The sequence below is a fragment of the Leopardus geoffroyi genome, chromosome C1, assembly GCF_018350155.1.
Source record: "Leopardus geoffroyi isolate Oge1 chromosome C1, O.geoffroyi_Oge1_pat1.0, whole genome shotgun sequence".
Taxonomy (NCBI): Eukaryota; Metazoa; Chordata; class Mammalia; order Carnivora; family Felidae; genus Leopardus; species Leopardus geoffroyi.
The window spans coordinates 221,071,837-221,090,263 of NC_059328.1; the positions used below are offsets into that span (position 1 = coordinate 221,071,837).

The window sequence follows — 18,427 nt, forward strand, 5'->3', positions numbered from 1 at the left end:
GGCTTCCTTTGCACTCCAGCCACTCCTGGCTCTGCCCTCAGCGGCCCCAGATCCTGCCCTGCAGCCTGGGGTTCTGAGGACCAGCAGCAGGCCAGCCCCGCCCTCCCCGCCCAGGCCCTCGAACACCAAAGCGGAGGAGGCCACTTGTCACCACCCTCCCTCTGGGCCTTTCTCAGGGGCGGCCCCCATCCCTAGCTGGAGTAAAGGCAGGGGTGCATGGTGGGGGCAAGTTTGATCTTGGATGGCCAAGGGCCAACAGCCACCGGCACCACCGTAGCAGACGCTACAGGTGCGAGTGGGGCTCAGAGAAGAAGGAGGTCGGGGACTCCACTTGGGTGTCCGCCACGGAGGGCGACTGGCTGAGCGGTGGAAGGGGGGGTGTGACGCACCCGCTGAGGCCAAGGGCTGAGCCGGGTTCTGCTTACGATCGCCCACGGGCTCAGTCTCCTGCAGAGCCTCACGCCAGGCCCAGAAAGGACACGTCACCTGGGCCACAGGCCAGCCCCGGGCACAGAGCCGCGCTCTGCACAGGGGGCTGGGACTTGAGAGGACTGCAGCGTCTCGCCCAGCCACCAGGTCACCAGGATCCCGTGGACTTTTCTGCTCTCTAGACCCCTCTGCCCCGGGGGACGGCCCGGTCCCCACACGCCCAGCATCTCGGGTGGTCTCCATGAGCGTGGGTTTGTGCATCAGGGCTGAGTGGGGTTCCACTCAGCCCAGAAACCTGGGAACCGGAAGGCTGGTCACCCACCCTGCAGGGGACGGACAGGGCCACTGCAGCAACATCCTTGCGGAAGGGAGAACACAGGAGGCGTCCGGCAGCCCCCGCCCCACGGCAATCCTGGTGCCCTGCAAGAGGCCTCGTCCTGGCCCCTCAGGAGGATCCGTTCTCTTCCCAAACCAGGTGCCAACGAGAAGCCCTGTTGGGGCTGAGCCGCTCTCTCGGCCTCTTCCCTGCAAGAGGGGAGGTTAATTTCAAGTCTCTAGTCACACCCTTTTCAGTCCCGGGCTCTTGGTCTCATTGGCAGTTCAACGCTCTCACGATGCCGGTCTTGCCGCGGACTTGCCCGCAGCTCCACGGCCACGGTGCCTTCCCGGATGCTGCTGGGTGCACTTTGCTCCCTGCCTGCCGCTCCACCTGCCCGCTCTGTCCTGACTTTGCAAAGCTCAGAAGCAACTCCCAGCTGTCACAGCTAGCAGGATGACGCCCATCTCCTTGATAATGTCCTTGTCACAGTCCTGGCTCTGAGCGACCCTCTGGGGCGAGCCGGAGCACTCCGGGCCCCGTGAGGCCCTGCGTTCCTGGCGTTTCAACATTCCTTTCCCTCCCAGCTTGCAGCCCGGGGACCCTCCCAGCTCGCAGCCCGGGCAACACTTTCTTGGCCCACCTCCTCCTTGTAGTCTCTTGCCCAACGCTGCCTGTGACCAACACATGCTGCCGCTCTCCCACCAGGCTCTCGAGCACATCACACACCACCTGCCTTGCGAGTCACCCCGGCCGGGTGCTGACCGTGTTGTGCCAGCCACCACGGAACCCCACCTGCCAACGCGTCCACTTCCAGAGCGGCCCCGCCGGCCTCACGCCCGTGGCACACGTGTCCTGTGTTCTGATAGAATGGCACCCTCTTCTAGGGGCTGGTTTCTAGGCCACAAGCTAAGTCACACTCCAGCAACGAACACCTCTGAAATACCAACGTTTTCAACAAGGCGTGTTTCTCATTCAGCTACAGGCTGGCAGTTGGGTGGCCTTCCCGTCACCGTCACTCCTCAGGGGCCCACCCATGCTGATGAAGGAGAGGACATCTGGAGCACTCCAGGCACCTTGCCAGAGATACGGGAGAGCTGGGGAGGGGCTCACACTGGCCACTGCCACCACGTGCACGGAAGGGGGGGTGACAAGTGGCCGTAGTGACCACACAGGGCTGGGGGCAGAACGCTGGGCAGCAGCTGCACTTTCGGGACAGACAAGGGAGCAGCCAGGCAGGTAGGAGGGTGAGGACCCGGGATGCACAGAACAGCCAGGGCCAGAGGTGGGCTCCCCTCGGAGAACCAGCATCAACTGTGGAAACGATCATCACGCACATGAGCCCTAGGGCCACTCGGGAGCAATAGGCTGGGGGGGAGGGTCCTATTAGGAGCTTGTATCATTATTTTAGAAATGTTATCCAAAACATCACCTGAAAAGAATCCATTCCTCCGTCGCAGAGAGCGCAGTGGGCAAGGTCGGCCTGGTCTGGGGTGCTGGCGGTGTCCCCACTATAGCAATGCACCCCTGGGCTGTCGCCTCCTCCCTTTGGGATGTGCGAGGACCACGCAAGCTCAACACAGAGTGTTTCAAAGGAGTTGGACCCTTCGAGCCCTTGGAGGCGGAACCCACTCCTCTCGGAGAACTGACCGCGAGCCGGGCAAGGCAGAGCGGCCCTGTTCCAGCGTGGCCTGGGAAGGTTCCTTCCGCTGGAACCTTCCAGCCGGGGAATAGGAGAGACTTGGGCTTCTAGGGGCCGGCGCCCACGCCACCCTGGACGTGCCCAAAGAAGCAGCCCGTATTTGTGGCCCCCGCTGACCACCCCCATAGCCCGGGACCGTGACCCTCACTGACCACCCCCCTTAACCCGGAACCAGCCGTGCACTTTGCGTTTCCTCACCTAATCCCCACAACCACCCCGGGCCCTCTGTACCACAGGGTTTGCGGCCAAGAGCAGCCAGGAGAATCCTTGCCCAGGTGACTCCAGAGTGGTCCAGGCTCTGGGCCCCTGGACCTGCTGGGATGGTGGCCCGGGCCCCTGCCATCCCTCAGTGTTCTGAGGGCAGTTGGCTCTGGGACAAGCACGGTGGAGGCGGCCCCTGCAGGCTGGGGGACCTCACCCCTATGCCCTCCCTCATTTGGAGACTCCCGGAGAGTAAGACTTGCCCACAGGATCAGGACCTTAGGCCCCTCTCTGGCTGCTGGGGGTGGGAAACAGGGCCCACAGTTCTGTGGGCCAGAAACTGCCCTGCCATTCAGACCCGCCAGTGTAACTGAGAACGTGCCTGGCCCAAGTCCGCGTCAAGGCCGGTCCCTGAACAAAGGCTGTTCTTTGGCTGGGAGTTCCAGGAGCTTCCTAAACCGGCAGGGCATGAAGCTAGTCCCTCCAATTCCACAGGGCCCGGGGCACCCTCCCTCTTTCTGACTCATGTGACTAGTCACCAAGCACCTTCAAAGAAACTAAATCTCCTTCTCCATCGCTGGTTCAAACCCTGGGCCTCCGGGCTCACTCTCCCACCCTAGCCTCGAGGACCTCCTCCTGAGCCCACTGCACAGGGCACGATCCCTTAACGTGCCTCTGGACCACGCCAGGGCCCGGGCTCCCCAACTGCTCATCCGTTTCCCACGCACGCCCCACTCTCATCTCACCCCTCGGGGGGCTTAACTCTCACCCGCAGACTCTCTGACGCTCCTTCCCTGGTATATGGGCTGCACTGGGTGACTCGCTCCCAGCGAAAGGGGTGTTGTGGGAGCGATGGAGCAGGACACCTGAGCTGGGTCAGGAAACACCACAGCTTCCGCCCTCCTTTCCCTTGGGTCGCTTGCTCTGGGAGAACCCAGCCGCCACGATGCGGACACCCAAGTAGCTTCGTGAAGGTCCACACGAGGAACTGAGGCCTCCAGGCCCAGCCAACCTCCAGAGGACTTCGGTTCTGGCCAAAGTTTTGACCGCTATCTCCTCAGAGACCGTCAGCCAGAACCACCCACGGGAGCGGCTGCCACATTCCTAATCCACAGAAAGCATATCGTTTTAAGTTCCTAAGTTTTGGGGGTCATCGGACACACGGCAGCGGATAATCAACAGAGGTCTCCGCACGAGGTCAGTTATGCTTCCACAAAAGATCCGATTCAAAATTTACTCAAACAATAAAACTGCATTTACAACCTATGACCGGAAATCCCAAAGTGGACCATTCTAGCACCAACAAGCTCAGGAGCTCAGGGACGTCAGCAGGTCCTTCATCCTTCTGCTCTGGAGTCTCCGTAACGCAGGCCTTTGTCTTCCGGCTTGTCCCTTGCGGTCACCAGCTGGCCGCAGCAGTTTCTGTTCCCACATTCCCACACTCGGGCATCCAAGGCGGGTTACAGGAGAACATGCCATCGTGTGCCCTTGGGAAGCTTGGAGACAGCTCCAGCGTCCCCCCACAGGGCTGTTCCCCATGTCCCGTTGCCCTGAGTTGCGGCGCACACCCCTTTCTAACTTCTGACCCTGAGCCAGGGAGGGGTCCAGGCTCCCCGGACGACTTCAACAGCAAGTGAGCTGGCCTCCTGCTGGTGAGGCAGGGTCAGCCACACGGTGGATCCTGACAGGATGTGGCGCGTTGCCAGCCCAGGGCTGCAGCCTCGGCCCAGCTGTCACCAGCTGTCCCTTCCCCTGGGACACCTTGGCCTGCCCTCCCCCACCCTGGGTGAAGTGTGGGCAGGACACCGGTTTTAATCTCTGTGTCCACACGAGAATGCAGTGCCTGGTTGTTGCCCGCTGACCAGAAGAGCTGCGGGGGTTCGAAGAGACAACCCCAACCCCAGCTGCGAAGCCAGGGAACGTCCCTTGAAAAACAACAAGGACGGTCATCCAGGCACAAGTGTGAGCAAAGCCACGGAGCACAAACACTCCAGGGCAGTGATAACCCGGGGAGGGTGGAGGGGAGCAGGCAGGTTTCAGGTTCCACAGAACCCGTGAACACCCACAGGCTTGGGAAAGGAAATGGCTAGACGTGCGCCGTCCACGGGCTGGGAGGTGGTCAGCAGGGAGGCTGGTCCTGCCTGACGGCTGGGGGACCTGTACCTTCATTCTCCTGTAACCTCCAAACAGCACTGTGACATAGGGTGGCATTCCCACCTGACAGTGACAACCCCGAGGCCCACACTAACTGTGTGTCGTAGGGCCTGTGGTTGTGGGAACTGGGGGTCATGAACTAGCTGCCTCCAGAACACCTTCTTGTCACACCCCTCAGGCTGCCTCCAACTCCTATTAATACTCCAGGAGCCACAGGCCCCACTCTGCACAGGGCTGCGGGGGGGCCCAAGCGGCAGAGGGGAACACGGGACACATGGGCTAACGGTGGTGCAGGAGCCGCAGCAGGCAGGCCTCAGACCATCTCGGTACTGGCCACTCACCTGTCACTCCGGGCCTGGGCTAATGCCTACCCAGCACCACCTGTCTCCGGGCCACTTGGGAGGGCACAGGCCCACCCCTGGACGACGACACGTCTGTAGGAGGCCGCCTGCTCTCCAGGCCTCACGAGCCAGGGTGAGTGACACAGCAAAGGCCGCTACGTAGAGTCCAGATCCTGGGCTGGCCTCGGTTCTGCCGCTAACCACCCCCATGTGTTACCTGGGGAGAGGAGTTGTCCGGCACCCTGGGGCAGGTAGGAAATCTGTCTCTTACTCCTTCAGGATCCCTACGAGAAGCAGAGCCCGGGGCCTTTACGGATTCCCTCCAGCTACGGCAGCCACCAGCCTGCCAAGGAGTCATTAGCATCTTCTGGGGGAGTTACTGCCACAGGGATGCTGAATGGTCATGCCCTAAGTCCTAGCATCCCAGAGACAGGTGTTGGGCTATGTAGTTTTCTTCTAGAACCGCAACAGGAATATCTGAGGCCCCCCCAAATAGCCTGGGGGTAGGGCTAACACAATGTCACACTACCACCAGCAGCTGCCACTCATGCAGGCCCTTCTTGGCCTCTCAGAGGGAGGACCTGCAGCTGTCAGAGGAACCTGGGGCAGAGGCTCCAGGACCAGGTTCGGTTTGTTCTCTGGCAGTAGGGACTTTCCAGGTCTGCAGAAGGGCTTCAATCTGACCACCGTTCATGTCCAGGGGGCTGGGGAAAAGTCTGGGAATGCAAGATCTGACTAACCCTAGGAGGTGGCACAGAGCTGCCACGAGAAGGGCTCAGGCCGCCTTCTCCTCCCCTGCCCGACCCTCTGTGAAGGCGCCAGACACAGTGAAGCAGGCTTGGAGGGGCAGGCAGACAACAAGCCTCTGGCCGCTCTCCCTCCTTCCCGGGAATGGGGAAGTACAGGCACCTGCAGCAAAGGTGAATGCTTAGGCAGGTCCCTAAATCGCCGTCCTCGCCTCCCCGCAGCACCGAGCGGCCAGGAGCTATAACCGCACGTCCAAGTCCAGCAGGTCACTCACTGTCCAGCCCACCAGGACCAGATGCCCGGTCATCTGCCGCAGTCCCATCCCCTGTCCCGCTCAGGATCTAGCGCGTCCGATCCCAGACGGCCTCGAGACAGCCTCCTAGGCCCGGAGGATCCCCGTCCCCCCGCTCCGCGGGCCGGCTCGGTCCCGGGAGCACACCACCGCGGCCCACCGCTGCCTTCCCAAGCGATCCGCGACACTCGCTTCCCGGATCCTTCCGCCAACAGGCGGCCCGACCTGCCGCCAAGCGCCGGGACGAGCGGCGCATTCTGGGAGGCGGTGCTGCATTCTGGGATCTGTAGTCCGCGGCCCGGACCTCGGCCCAAGAGGCCTCTCCGGTCCCTTAAGCCCCGAACGCCCGCGAGTCCAAGCGGCCCCGACGCCCCAGCCCGAGCTGCACCGGCCAGAGGACACGAAGTCCGTCAGCCTCCCGTGAGTCTCCGCCGGGCAAGTTCGCACACACCTCCCGGGGAAAGAAAAGTGCCGCACGGCGATGGCACGGTCTCGCGAGAGCCGAGCTCGGGAGCCACGCCCCCGAGGGTGGGATACTGGGAATCCGCTTGGACTTCCGCCGCTCGAGTGCGATTGGGCCGCTGTGTCACGTGGCCCGGCGGTTACCGCGGCGACCGGACGGGCGCGCGCCGGGCCTCGCCCTCCTTCCGGGCTGTCAATGGGAGCCCCGAGCGCCCAGGATGCGGGCCCCGGCCAGGGAGCTGTTCCGAGACGCCGACTTCCCCGCCTCGGACTCCTCACTGTTTTCCAGCTTCTCCACGCCGCTGGCCCAGTTCCGGGAGGACATCACGTGGAGGAGGCCCCAGGTGCGGCCCCTGGCGCGGCTCTCGAGCCGAGGGCCGGGCCCCGGGCGCTGCCTCCCGCGCCGTGCGCGGCGGGAGGGGTGGCCGCGTCTGCCGCGTCTGTCCCAGAAACGGGGGGGGGGGGAGGGGGTGGTCCGTCGGGAGGGAGCCCCTCGTAGCTCCGTGCCAGGTCCGTCCCGGGTGTGCGGGAGGACCAGCGCCTGGCCCGCGCCTGTGAAAACTCGGTTCCGGAGGAGGCTCGGGGCCCGGCGACAGGGCCCACAAACCCAGCCCCGCTTCTGCCCCGACGGGCGCCTGACCGCGCTTAGCTTCTGGTGTGCACGGCCCTCCTGGCCGCCAGCGGGCCTGCCCGGTTCCTTGTGTTTGCTGGTATCTGCTACGCCTGTGGTCTTCTGGAAGGGCCAGACTGAGCCTACGAAGCAAAGTTGTTTAGGGCTTCGCGCACCTGCATTTTCAGATGTAAACGCTTTAAGGTGGCAATTTGCCGGGATGCTCCGGCCCAGTGCTCTGTTGATAATCCTTAGAAACAGTGTATCTGCCCAGTAAGACTTCTCAGGTACGACCCTCCCCCATCTGCACGGACACAGCCTGCATGGCCAGCAGCCCTCAAAGCCAGAGCAGCTTGGGTCTGGCGACTGAGGCATTTGGGCAACACAGAAAGTGCCCGTTTGGTGTGGAAGGACGGGAGGGCCAAAGCATGAAGAGCCTTACAGGCCATGCCAGTGGAATTCGGGTTAAAAATGGATTCTAGGCACCTTGGAAGGCCATTGGGGGTTTTAGCAGAGGAGCGATTTGAGTGGGTTTATGTTTGAAGAAGCTCGCTTTTACTGCTGGCTGGGCGGTGGATTGACCCGGCAAGCAAGCAGGTGGCCATCTCAGTAGTGATGCGCCTGGTAGCATGGCCACCCCTAGGATGGCTTCAGAGTGGGTGGGTTTGAGAAGTACTTTGGAGGGGGACTAACGGGTTTTACTGACCAACTGGAAGCGGAGGGTGAGGATAAAGCCAAGCTCAGGAATGACTTCTAGACTTCGAGACTGAGCACCTGGGTGATGTGCTAGGCGACACGGGGAGGTGGGGGAGAGCTAGGGATGGAACTCTCGGGTTGGGTTTTGCTCTCTCAGGTGCAAACAGAGCTGTCAGAGGCAGGTGGGCATGAGAGTCGGGCACTCAGGAAGTTCTGGGCTAGAGGTTCCCTCTGGGAATGGGCACTGTCACAGGGCTCAGGGCCCTGAAGAGTGTCTCGGGAGAAAGTGGGGCTGGAGAAGAAGAGAGGGCTTGGAACTGAGCCCTGAGGGACCCTCACACTTCCGAGGGTGTCCAAGCAGGTGCCCTGGCAGGTAGCCGCGAGAAGCAGCAGGCAGTGAGGGAAAAGGACAAGCGGGGACACATGGAACCCTGGGAGCCAAGAGGGGACTGTGGGGAAGTGCAGGGGCTCAGCCACTGTTCTGATGCCTGCAGGTGCCAGGAAAGATGAGAACAGAGAGATGCCTGCTGGATTTGACCACACAGAGGTGACCGGCTCAGAGGCTAGAGGGGCCTATGCTGAGGGAGGAGGAAGTAATGAGCAGCTGTTTCAAGAAGCCTGCCAGTGAAGGGAAGCCTCAAGGGGAGCTAATGCAGGGGGGGATGGTCTGTCAGAGAGGATGGGGGTTCTCTCTCCGTCTTCTGCTGGTGGGATTCTGCCTGTAGGGGTGAAAGGCGGGGGGTCATGGGAGGAACCCAGGCTCCGAAGACAAGAGGGGGTCAGGTCAGGTTGCTTCTGATGAAGCTTCTGGCAAGGTCATCAGCTCGGAGGGGCGCAGGCAAGAGGGGGACAGTGTAGAAGTGTAGAGAAGAGGGAATAAAGTAGTCTGGGGAGTGGACAATTAAGCCTTGGAGAGAAGGGTTTCGGTTTCCAGCAGTATGGAGGACCCATTTGAGATCTGCCAGTGTGGACTTAAGTGAAACCGTTTTCTAGGCCAACAGTTCGCTGTTTGGAGAAGGGGGACGTGGGATCCATCCCGAGCTGGGGTTTTGCCACTTAACAGAAGTAGACAGAGAAGAGGACCCTAGAACCTAAGCCAGATGGGATGATGTGAAGCCAGGAGGGCTGACAGATGGAGGCCGCGGAGGCCAGCTGCTTCCCCTCCCCTCTTGGGCAATGCGGATGACCAGAAAAGCTCCTCCCCAGCGCCTGTGGCCTAGATCCCGTGTTCTTCGTTTTAAAGACTAGCCTTCAGACGAGGTGAACTCTTTATTTCAGGAGATCTGTGCCACACCCCGGCTGTTTGCAGATAACCCACAGGAAGGACAGGTGAAGCAAGGGCTGCTGGGAGACTGCTGGCTCCTGTGCGCCTGTGCTGCCCTGCAGAAGAGCCGGCGCCTCCTGGACCAGGTACCTGCGTCCGAGCGTGTTTCTCTTCTGCTCTGTCTTCCTGTCTGCTGCGCACAGGAAGGAAGCGGGAGGCAAGGCAGCCGAACCTCCTGTTCTACGGGGCTCTGCTGAGGTCGCCCAGCATGGCTGGTGGAAAGGGAGGGCTCTGCTCACAGGCCCCAGGGGCTCCAAGGCACAGACACCGTGTCCCCCTCTCACCAGGGCTCCCCGGTGCTTTCTGCCCTGCTCTGCCCTCCGACACCCTTGGAGGCATGCACAGATGAGCAGGCCAGCCTAGGGTAGGAATGCCCCGGGTTTGGAGTAAGTTTTCCTAGCTGGTTGTTGTTGTTGTTTTTTAAACAAGCTTGGAATGTAAATTGGCAAAAGGTGATTAAAATGGTTTCCGAGGCTGGGCGGCTAGCACAGGTGTAGGAGGGCTGCTCAGAGTGCTCCCCCAGGAGCACCACAGCTCTTTGTTTGGCTCGTGGCTAGAATGTTACTGATTAACGCAGCAAGGCTGACAGTGGTGACCCATCCAGAGCTCCTCCTGGGTCCCCAGGCCTTGCTAAGCACACCACAGTTGCTGGCATTTGTTCTCCGGGCCTCTCTGGCTTTGACCCTGGTTCATAAGTGAGAGCGCGAAAACCACTGCTTTCGTGTTTGTAGCCGCTGAGGGGCAGAGCCAGGACCAGACAAGTGTGTCCGGGGCAAAGCCCACACCTGTGGGGTCACAGCACCAGAGCCAGCAGTGGACGGGCTGGCCCGGATCCCGAGGCACCAGCCTCCAGCCAGGGGGTTGCTGTGCCCACGGTGACCTGCCGTCTGCCACCGGCTGTGCTGAAAATTGGGTCACTCGTGCCTGTAAAAGTCACGTTTGTTTTGGATTCAGGTCGAGTGCTTATTTGGGACAATAGGACATAATGGTTGGCTTTAAGCTTCTGGAGACACTCGGCTCCCTCAGTGTGGCCCCGAGATACGTACATTGAAAAGTCGGTTAGCTTTCCGTGGGATGATTAGCTTTCCGCAGACCGGCAGGGTCCCCTGGAACGGCTCTCATGAAGGTGCTTGGAGGGCGCTGCGTGCGTTGCCTCTCACGGTCTCCTTTTGCCTTTCCCTGTGCACGGTAGGTCATTCCTCCAGGACAGCCGAGCTGGCTCGACCCAACGTACCGCGGCTCCTTTACCTGTCGAGTTTGGCGGTTTGGACGCTGGGTGGAGGTGACCATAGATGACCGTCTGCCTTGTCTTGCAGGGAGACTCTGCTTCTCCCGGTGCCAGAGAGAGGATGTGTTCTGGCTTCCCTTACTGGAGAAGGTCTACGCCAAGTACGCGTGCCGGAGGCTGGAGGGTCGGGGTGGGCAGGGAGCCACAGCGGCCTGAGTCCGCCCCCGGGAAGCACGCCCCCGCTCTCCCTGGGCTGCAGTGTCCTCCTCCGTTCCAGGGACCTGACAGCCAGGCCGGCGTGGGGACTGACTTGTCCAGAGACAGAAACTCTGAGACTTGGCCTGTGGTTTGCCCCATCCCCGGCCCACTCCCCCTTTCTCTGCACTCATCTCAAAGTCGGGCATGAAGGCATCGCCTCCAGAGGGAGAGGGTGTGCGTTTCCCTCCCCTGGAAATGGTGGGAGGTGGGAGGCCACCCAGGTCGCAATGCTTGTTTAGCCTGGTCCTGCCTGAGACCATGACCCTCACCCGGGGTCTGAATCGAAGAAGCCTCCTCTTAGGATGCACGTATCAGCTTGCCCAAAGAGGCTGCACCGATAGGCCTTAGCGCTAAGGGAGCGAGGAAGGCCTGCAGTGATATTGGTGCGAGTGAGTCCCTCCATCCCCTGGCCAGTGTGGGGTTTGATCTCGAGAGGCAAGGAGCGGGTGTTCACAGGCTTGGCGCCCCGCACCGCCTCATGCTGATGTCTGCCCTGGAGGCGGCAGGGCATTGCTGGGCCGCTGTGCGTTACAGCCTTTGAGGGTCAGGTGATGCCTGGACTTGATGAGAATGAGGCAGGAGTAAAGAGAAGCAGTTGAAGTGGTGGGCGAGGTGATCTGGGGGTGTTGGGTGTGGGGATGGAAGGGGCAGGGTACCCGGGCCAGAGGCTCACTGGCTGCGGTTGTCTCCCTAGGGTCTATGGGTCCTATGAGCACCTGTGGGCCGGGCAGGTGGCGGATGCCCTGGTGGACCTCACTGGTGGCCTGGCGGAAAGGTGGAGCTTGAAGGACTTGGCAAGAACCGGCGGCCTACAGGACAGGCCTGGCGGCTCAGAGCACAGGACTTGTCGGCAGCTACTCAGCCTCAAGGACCGGTGCCTGATAAGCTGCTCGGTGCTCAGTCCCAGAGCAGGTGAGACGCAAGTGGGGCGGGGGGGGGGCGGGGGGGGGGCAGCGCGAGAGGCCCGCACACACGTGCGTCTTCTTCTCGCGGCCCCGTCAGTGCCGAGTGGAGAGCAAGACATTTGTCCTTGAAAGCTGGTGTCTGGTGTGTGACCGTCCCCACCACCCGTCCTTCTCTGGAGGGAGGTGTCCCTTGCTCCCCGACTCACCGCTAGAGTGAGGCCGGAGCCCTGCGGGCGGCCGCCGTGTGGAGACTTTGTAGGAGATGGGTGGCGACCTGGCAGAGTCAGCACTGAGGCTTCCGCCTTGGTGGTCCTCGCACTCGTCAGAGAAAGTTTGTTGAAAGGAAAACAACACGCAAACAGAGCTCCTTTGACTTTTTCGCCGACTTTAGTAGGTCTTTCCCACCAACACGTGTGTGTTTTGCATTTTGCACCGTATGCCATTTTCCCAGGTGCCGTGTAAACTGTCAGTGTCAGTTCCGTTCGCAGGTCTGCTGTGGTTTTCTTACTCTTTCCCTTAACGTCAGACCTTTGAGGTCTTTTCGGTTTCTCGCGTTATAGACGGCATTACTGAACATGTTTGTGTTTGAGAGCGTCCAGGATGAACTTCACTATGGAAGTCATAACGACCCCAGAATACGGACACTGAAATAAATGGACACGTGTGGACAATTCAGTTGCCCGGCCTGTGCGTGAGGGCTGGGTCTGCCCCCACGTGCGGGAAGCGAGGGAAGCCCGCGGAAGCCTGTGCGTGACACAGCGTTAGAACCTTCCCTGAGTCTTGGCATCAGCTGCCCCCAGGGCGGGTGGGGTCGGTTCTTGGCGCTCCAGGCTTTGCAGAAGCCCCTAGGCAAAGAGGGGGCTGCGGGAGGTCATCGGGATCCCCCTGGAGCGTCTCAGGGCTGAGGACTGAGGCAGACCCCGAGAGCGGAGGCTATAATGCCGTTGTAAATAAAGCTTTTCAAGACATTCCCGGGGTTTCTTCTCCTTTCTGGACCGCCACCCCCTTCCCAGGTTGGAGTTCCTTCACTCTTCGGCCCCTCCTTTTGCACGTCTGTTTGTCCCAAGGGCTCTGGGCAAATGGGGCGGTTTCCTCTCTGGAGCCTCCGGTTCCCCCGCCCCACACCACGTGTCTCCTCCAGCAGTACCTGCTGTGCGATGCCGCCCGAGCCAGCCTCGCCGGGAGGTCACAGACCTGCCGCTGACAGTGCTGGTGGCGGCACCAGGGGCCCTCTGCCCCTTGTCGGTTGGCCGGCCGGCCATCCTCTCTCGTCCGCCCAGGCAAGGACCAAGCCACCGAGAAGGGAATGAGCTGCCGGGCCTGTGGCCGCGGAGCCAGAGTCCAGGCCCGGGTCCTTCACCGTGGCTCTGCCGTGGCGAAGGCCGCTCCTAAGCTCGCTTGTCCACAGGGTCGGGAAAGGAGCCCCACTGGTCCGTGGGGATCTGGGTGCTGGTGTGGCCGCAGCAGGGTGGGCTGGAGCAGCCCGCGGGGAAGGAGACAGACCCGTGGGTCTGCTCGGTTTGGGGACTCCCTGCCCACATCCCAGCTGTGTCTCTCCCAGGTGCCAGGGAGTTGGGGGAGTTTCATGCCTTCATTGTGTCGGATCTGCGAGAGCTCCGGGGGCGGACTGGCCAGGCCATCCTACTGCTGCGCATTCAGAACCCCTGGGGCCGGCGGTGCTGGCAGGGGCCCTGGAGAGAGGGGTGAGTATGGGCGAGGCCAGAACTAGACTGCCGTCAGGCAGGCTGGGAGGGTGAGGCCCCGAGTGGCAACTCGGAGCTGTGTGTGTCACAACCGTGTGTGTCCCGGGCTCTGGTGCCATGGCTCGTGGCAGACGGTTCGTAGCTGGTCAGGACGGTGCGTGGTTGGTCTCCAGCAAGGCCCTCCTGGCACCACCTCTGGTCCCCTGAGTCCTGTGCTCGGCCCCAGACAACCTTAGGAGGCCGGTGTCGTGCATGGTGCCGGGACCAAGGCAACCCTAGACCCTGGGGTCCCGTCTCGAGGGTGCCCACGGAATGGTAGGTGCCCCATCGGGCTGCGGGTGACAGGGACATGTGAGTGCTCAGCTTCCTGACCTTCACTGGTGCTGGGAACCTGGATTGAATGAGGGCACAGGACCCGCTCCCCGTGGCCGGCCGTGGCCGGTCAGCAGATCCGACGCTTGCCCCCGAGCCCGGGCTGGTGGCAGCTCCACCCGAGTCGATCAAGCACATCTCTCATTCACCTGCTCGAGGACACCACTCTGGGGAGATGTGTCTAGAGACGGGGGCCCTCGGGGAAGGACAGAGGTGACTGCCTGCGGAAGGGCCAGCGTGGAGCCACCCGAGCCGGCAGGGCACAGGGCTCCTCGGTCAGTGTCGTCCGCTCTCGGATGAGAGGCCCCTCTGAAGTGCAGTGTCTTCCAGGGGCGAAGGGTGGAGCCGGGTGGACCCGGCGGAGGAGGCTACACTGCTGTCCCAGCTGCAGGAAGGGGAGTTCTGGGTGGAAGAGGAGGAGTTCCTCCAGGAGTTTGATGAGGTCACCGTGGGCTTCCCGATCACGGAGGCTGGCCACCTACAGAGCCTCTACTCAGGTAAGGGGAGGCCCGCACGCTGGGGGAAGCCCGTACCCTGGGGGAGGCCCGCACGCTCACCCTGGGGGAGGCCTGGGGGTGGGGGTGGGCGGCAAGCCGCATGGGCTCTGCCTTTGGAAGTCAGGGCTGAGCGGAGCCCGCGTCCCTCTGGGGGCCCCTGGGCACCAGCCTGGCTACAGGCCCCAATCTGCTTCCTTCAGTGCAGAGAGATGGTTCCACTTCCTCCCGTCCCTGGCAGCTCAAGGTGCTGGGAGACACGGGGCTCCCTCCTATAGGGTGCCGTGGCTGGTGTTGGTGAGAGTGGCAGGAAAGACGGCGTGGGAGCCCTTTCCTGGAGCTGATGCTTGGTTCTCCGTCTAGGAAAGGAGCTGTGCCACACTCAGGAGCTACCCGGGGCCTGGGTCAAGGGGCAGTCTGCAGGAGGCTGTCGGAACAACAGCGGCTTTCCCAGCAACCCCAAATTCTGGCTGCGGGTCTCGGAACCAAGCGAGGTGTATGTTACCGTCCTGCAGAGACCCAGGGTGCGCACAGCAAACTGGGCAGGCCGGGCTCGGGCACCGTTGAGGGACGACCGTGCCTCATGGACCCCGGCCAGCCTCCTGGGCAAGGACTACCAGGCCGTGGGCCTGCATATCTGGAAGGTAATTCTACCTTGGTCCCGGCTCCCTGCTCAGGGCCTAGGGGCGCTAGGACAAGAGTGACACCGGTGACCGCCAGGAGCCTCGGGTGTCCCCCGCCTACCCCAGGGTCATACACCAGCTGGTGCTCCCACAGACCCGGCCCCGCCTAACCCAGCCGGCATCCGTCAGACAAAGGAAAACGAAAAGAAAAGCAGCCGGTGGCAGAACCGGCCGGAGGGACCAGGGCACGGCCCTGTCTCGATCCTCCTCTGCTCTCCCCAGAGCGGGAGGGCTTGGAGGCTCACGTCTGGGACAGAGCCACTGAGCCCTGGGGCCGAGTGAGAGCCCTGGGTTGGTGGGTGCTTTGAGCCGTCCCCTGCCGTGCTGGGGAGGGGCCCACAGGTCTGGGCGGTTTCTTTGTGCTGGGTGAAGGCGGCAGGCCGGTCTCGGGACGTTGGCACACGGGCCCCCTCTCTGCAGGTGGAGAAGCGGCGGGTCAGCCTGCCCAGGGTCCTGTCCACGCCCCCCGTGGCTGGCACTGCGTGCCACGCCTACGACCGGGAGGTCCACCTCCGCTGTGAGCTCGGCCCCGGCTACTACCTGGCCGTCCCCAGCACCTTCCTGAAGGACGTGCCGGGGCAGTTCCTGCTCCGGGTCCTTTCCAGCGGGAGAGTCTCCCTCAGGTGAGAGGGGCAAGTGGGGTCTCCGGGCCGCGCTCCCTCGAGGGCCTCAGCGGAGGAAGGGGGAGCGGCCCGGGCAGCCTCCTGGCGGTCTGTGTGCGTCTGCGGCCCATGACAGCCGGGTCCTCCTGCGTGTCTCCCCCGGGCAGTGCCATCAAGCCGGCGACCGCGAGCCCTGCCTCTGGGGAGGCCCTGCCCGCAGGGGAGTGGGAGACTGTGCAGCTGCGGGGCTCTTGGAGAGTCGGCCAGACGGCGGGGGGCAGCAGGAACTTCGCCTCCTACCCTACCAACCCTTGCTTCCCCCTCTCGGTCCCTGAGGGCGCAGGGCCCCGCTGCATCCGAATCACTCTGCGCCAACACTGCCGTGACAGCGAGTGCCACCCCATCGGCTTCCACGTCTTCCAGGCAAGCCCTTCCTGTCCCTGGGGGTAGACGAGCATAGGGCGGCCCTCGGGGGCGCTGGTCCACACAGGCGGCCAGGCCGGACAGAGAGGCCCGGACGCGGTCACGTGGGCACAGCCAGGCTGGCTGGTCCCGTACAAGATCCGTTTCTGGGTTTCGCGAAGTCTGTAATTCACTGGGGTCATAGGTCAGCTTAGAACCCTGGCTCAGGACAAGTGTCACGAGGTCAGGTCTGCTCCCTAGAACCGTGCCTCCCGCCCAGGAGACCCGACGGCGTGCCCCCCAGGAAAGGCGGTCCGCCAGGAGCCGCCCCGAAGCCATGACGCAGTTCATGGCACAGGTTCACGGGGAAGAACAGGAAAGGGAGCCCACCCGCCCACAGAGCCGGCGTGAGGGCCTGGCAGACAGATGCCCCCGACCGCAGTTGCTCAGGTGACTCTCAGAGCAGAGAGCTGTCCCCCTGCGGGAGGAGAGGAGGCTGTGTTGAGGCCGGAGGAGGGCCAGCACGTCACAAACGCCACCCCACACCTCCCTCCACCCCAGTCTGCCCGCCCCGTGTTGTAACGCAGCCGGGACAAGCCCAGCAGACCTGTAGTTGGAGGAAGGGGGACAAGTGCGGTGCCGGAGGTCAGGGGTCGTAAGCCCAGACTCCACGGGGATGAAGTGGCTCCCAGCTCACATTTGTGCCCCTCGTGGGGGCCCCGCTTCATGCTGGGTGCCGAGGAGGGCATGGGCCAGGAGGGCAGCCTGGAGCCGTGTCCTGGGCGCCGTCGTGGGGCGGGCACACAGAGCCCGGGGTGCAGATGATGTGAAGGAAGGGTGGGAATTTCTCTGGTTGAGAAGCTTCTGTACCCTTGGGAGGACACTGTGCTCCCCAAGAGCTGAGGGCTCATTCTGGAGCTTCGCTGCCCCTGGGCTGCTAGCGGGGGCACCCAGGAGCTTCGATACAAGTGCCAGTGCCAGGAGCCGGTCAGACGACCCTCAGGACAGAGGCCTGGGCAGTGGTGGTCGTGGCGGTCCCCCACGCCTGATGGGGCTGCCCGCCTGACAAGGGCGGTGGGGCCTCGGCGAGTGTGAGCCCAGCTTCTCCAGCTTGGTGGCCCTTCCTCCCTGGAAAAGGGAGTGTGACGTGGGAGACGTCACCGTGAGATCCGGGCAGACTGCACCGGGCGCCTCCCCACCCTGGACACCCCGGCCTCGGAAAGGGAGTGCGGTCCCGAGACTGGGAAGGACTTGGTGGCCGTGGCAGCCCAGCGGACAGCCCCGCCCCCCGACCCCGTCTGAGCCCACGCCTCCGCCAGGTTCCGGTGGATGGCGGGAGCCAGGGCGCGTCCCGCCTGCTGCTCCAGGACCCTCTGCTAAGCTGTGTGCCACACTGCTACGCCCAGGAAGTGAGCCGGCTCTGCCACCTGTCGGCGGGGACCTACAGGATCGTGCCCTCCACCTACCTGCCAGACACAGAAGGGGCCTTCACGGTGACCATCGCCACCAGAATAGACAGGTGGGGCTCCGGGGCTGGGGGTGGCCCTCGGTGTCTTAGTATTCACCTGCCTGTTCTCTCCCGCCTGCCCTGCTTGCCCCAGCGCTTGTCTGTCCCTGCAGAGCAGCAGCGGGCAGGGCGTGAGCCTTGGGACCCCTCCTTGCCTGGGAGTCTGTGGGGGGAGCGTGGCTGCTCTCAAGCTGGGGGCCAGGAGGCCAACTGTGTCTTCTCTCCCGCAGGCGCTCCATTCACAGCCAGGAAAGGCTGGGGCAGCTTCTCCAGGAGGTACGTGTGGGGCCTAGGGCAGAGGGCCACCCCATTACTCTGCCTTGGGGCCGCCTGGCGCCCTGGGGTCTGAATTACCCCAGCTTCCTCCCAGAGGCCAGGCTGCAGGCCAGGCTGTGCCCGGGGACACCGGCACACCAGTGTGTGAACATGGGGGCCACCAGGCAGAGCCCCTCAGCAACCGAGAGCCCGGGGCTGCAGTCCCAGCCCCTGGCAGTGCTGCTCGGAGGAGGGCGGCCCTGCCCAGACCTCGCCGTCTTTCGTCCTGCAGGCCTCCTTCATGGCAGTTATGAAAACCTAACTGGGTGACCCCCGTGTCGGCTCCGGTGACTGGGGGGTGAGAGGCCCCCTCCCACGGTGCCACCAGCCTCCATGCTGTGGCTCACAGCCCCGAGTCGGACGGCTGCACGTGCCCGCGGGTCCTGCAGGGAGGTGGCCGTGGGGCGAAGCAGGTGCCTCGGAAAAGCAAAAACCGCTGCATCGGGCATCCTTGTTCCATGGCGCTCAGGCCGGAGAGCCTTCCAGAGACCCTTGGCGGCATCTGTCCCCGGCTCCGGAGAGAGGCCTCACAGGGGACAAGAGCGTAGCAGGACAAATCTTGTTCAGAACTAGTTATTAGGGCAGACGTTTTTAGGAAGAAACTTTATGAATAAACGTGAGTACTGAGCGGTTTGCGGAGCCTCGTCTCGGGGAGCCGCAGGCCGAGTCCGCTCTCCCTGAGGA

At 63.0% G+C, this 18,427-nt stretch overlaps 1 protein-coding gene across 4 annotated transcripts; it reads left to right on the forward strand.

Annotated features, from left to right (window-relative positions):
* Nucleotides 1–14: 14 nt before the first annotated feature.
* CAPN10 (calpain 10) lies at nucleotides 15–18,370 on the forward strand. 4 transcript variants are annotated; one of them, XM_045482371.1, is made up of 13 exons: nucleotides 15–6,988; nucleotides 8,445–8,497; nucleotides 9,229–9,360; nucleotides 10,467–10,663; nucleotides 11,455–11,672; nucleotides 13,227–13,368; nucleotides 14,071–14,237; nucleotides 14,598–14,878; nucleotides 15,338–15,540; nucleotides 15,687–15,942; nucleotides 17,241–17,440; nucleotides 17,659–17,704; nucleotides 17,976–18,370. In XM_045482371.1, the coding sequence occupies exons 1-13, from the start codon at nucleotides 6,664–6,666 to the stop codon at nucleotides 18,003–18,005; spliced, it is 2,250 nt and encodes a 749-aa protein (XP_045338327.1). In that variant the 5' UTR covers nucleotides 15–6,663; the 3' UTR covers nucleotides 18,006–18,370. The 4 variants fall into 4 exon arrangements, with proteins under 4 accessions (XP_045338327.1, XP_045338330.1, XP_045338328.1 ...); XM_045482373.1 differs by lacking the exon at nucleotides 15–6,988 and adding an exon at nucleotides 7,407–7,541; XM_045482372.1 differs by lacking the exon at nucleotides 8,445–8,497 and having other exon boundaries at nucleotides 6,759–6,988.
* Nucleotides 18,371–18,427: the final 57 nt, after the last annotated feature.

Excerpts from the sequence above, each read along its gene's own strand:
- CAPN10 (XM_045482371.1), top strand. The coding sequence starts at position 6,664 with ATGGCACGGTCTCGCGAGAGCCGAGCTCGGGAGCCACGCCCCCGAGGG. Across the intron at positions 10,664-11,454 it reads CTGGAGAAGGTCTACGCCAA|GGTCTATGGGTCCTATGAGC; the intron begins GTACGCGTGCCG and ends TTGTCTCCCTAG. Across the intron at positions 15,943-17,240 it reads TCGGCTTCCACGTCTTCCAG|GTTCCGGTGGATGGCGGGAG; the intron begins GCAAGCCCTTCC and ends CGCCTCCGCCAG.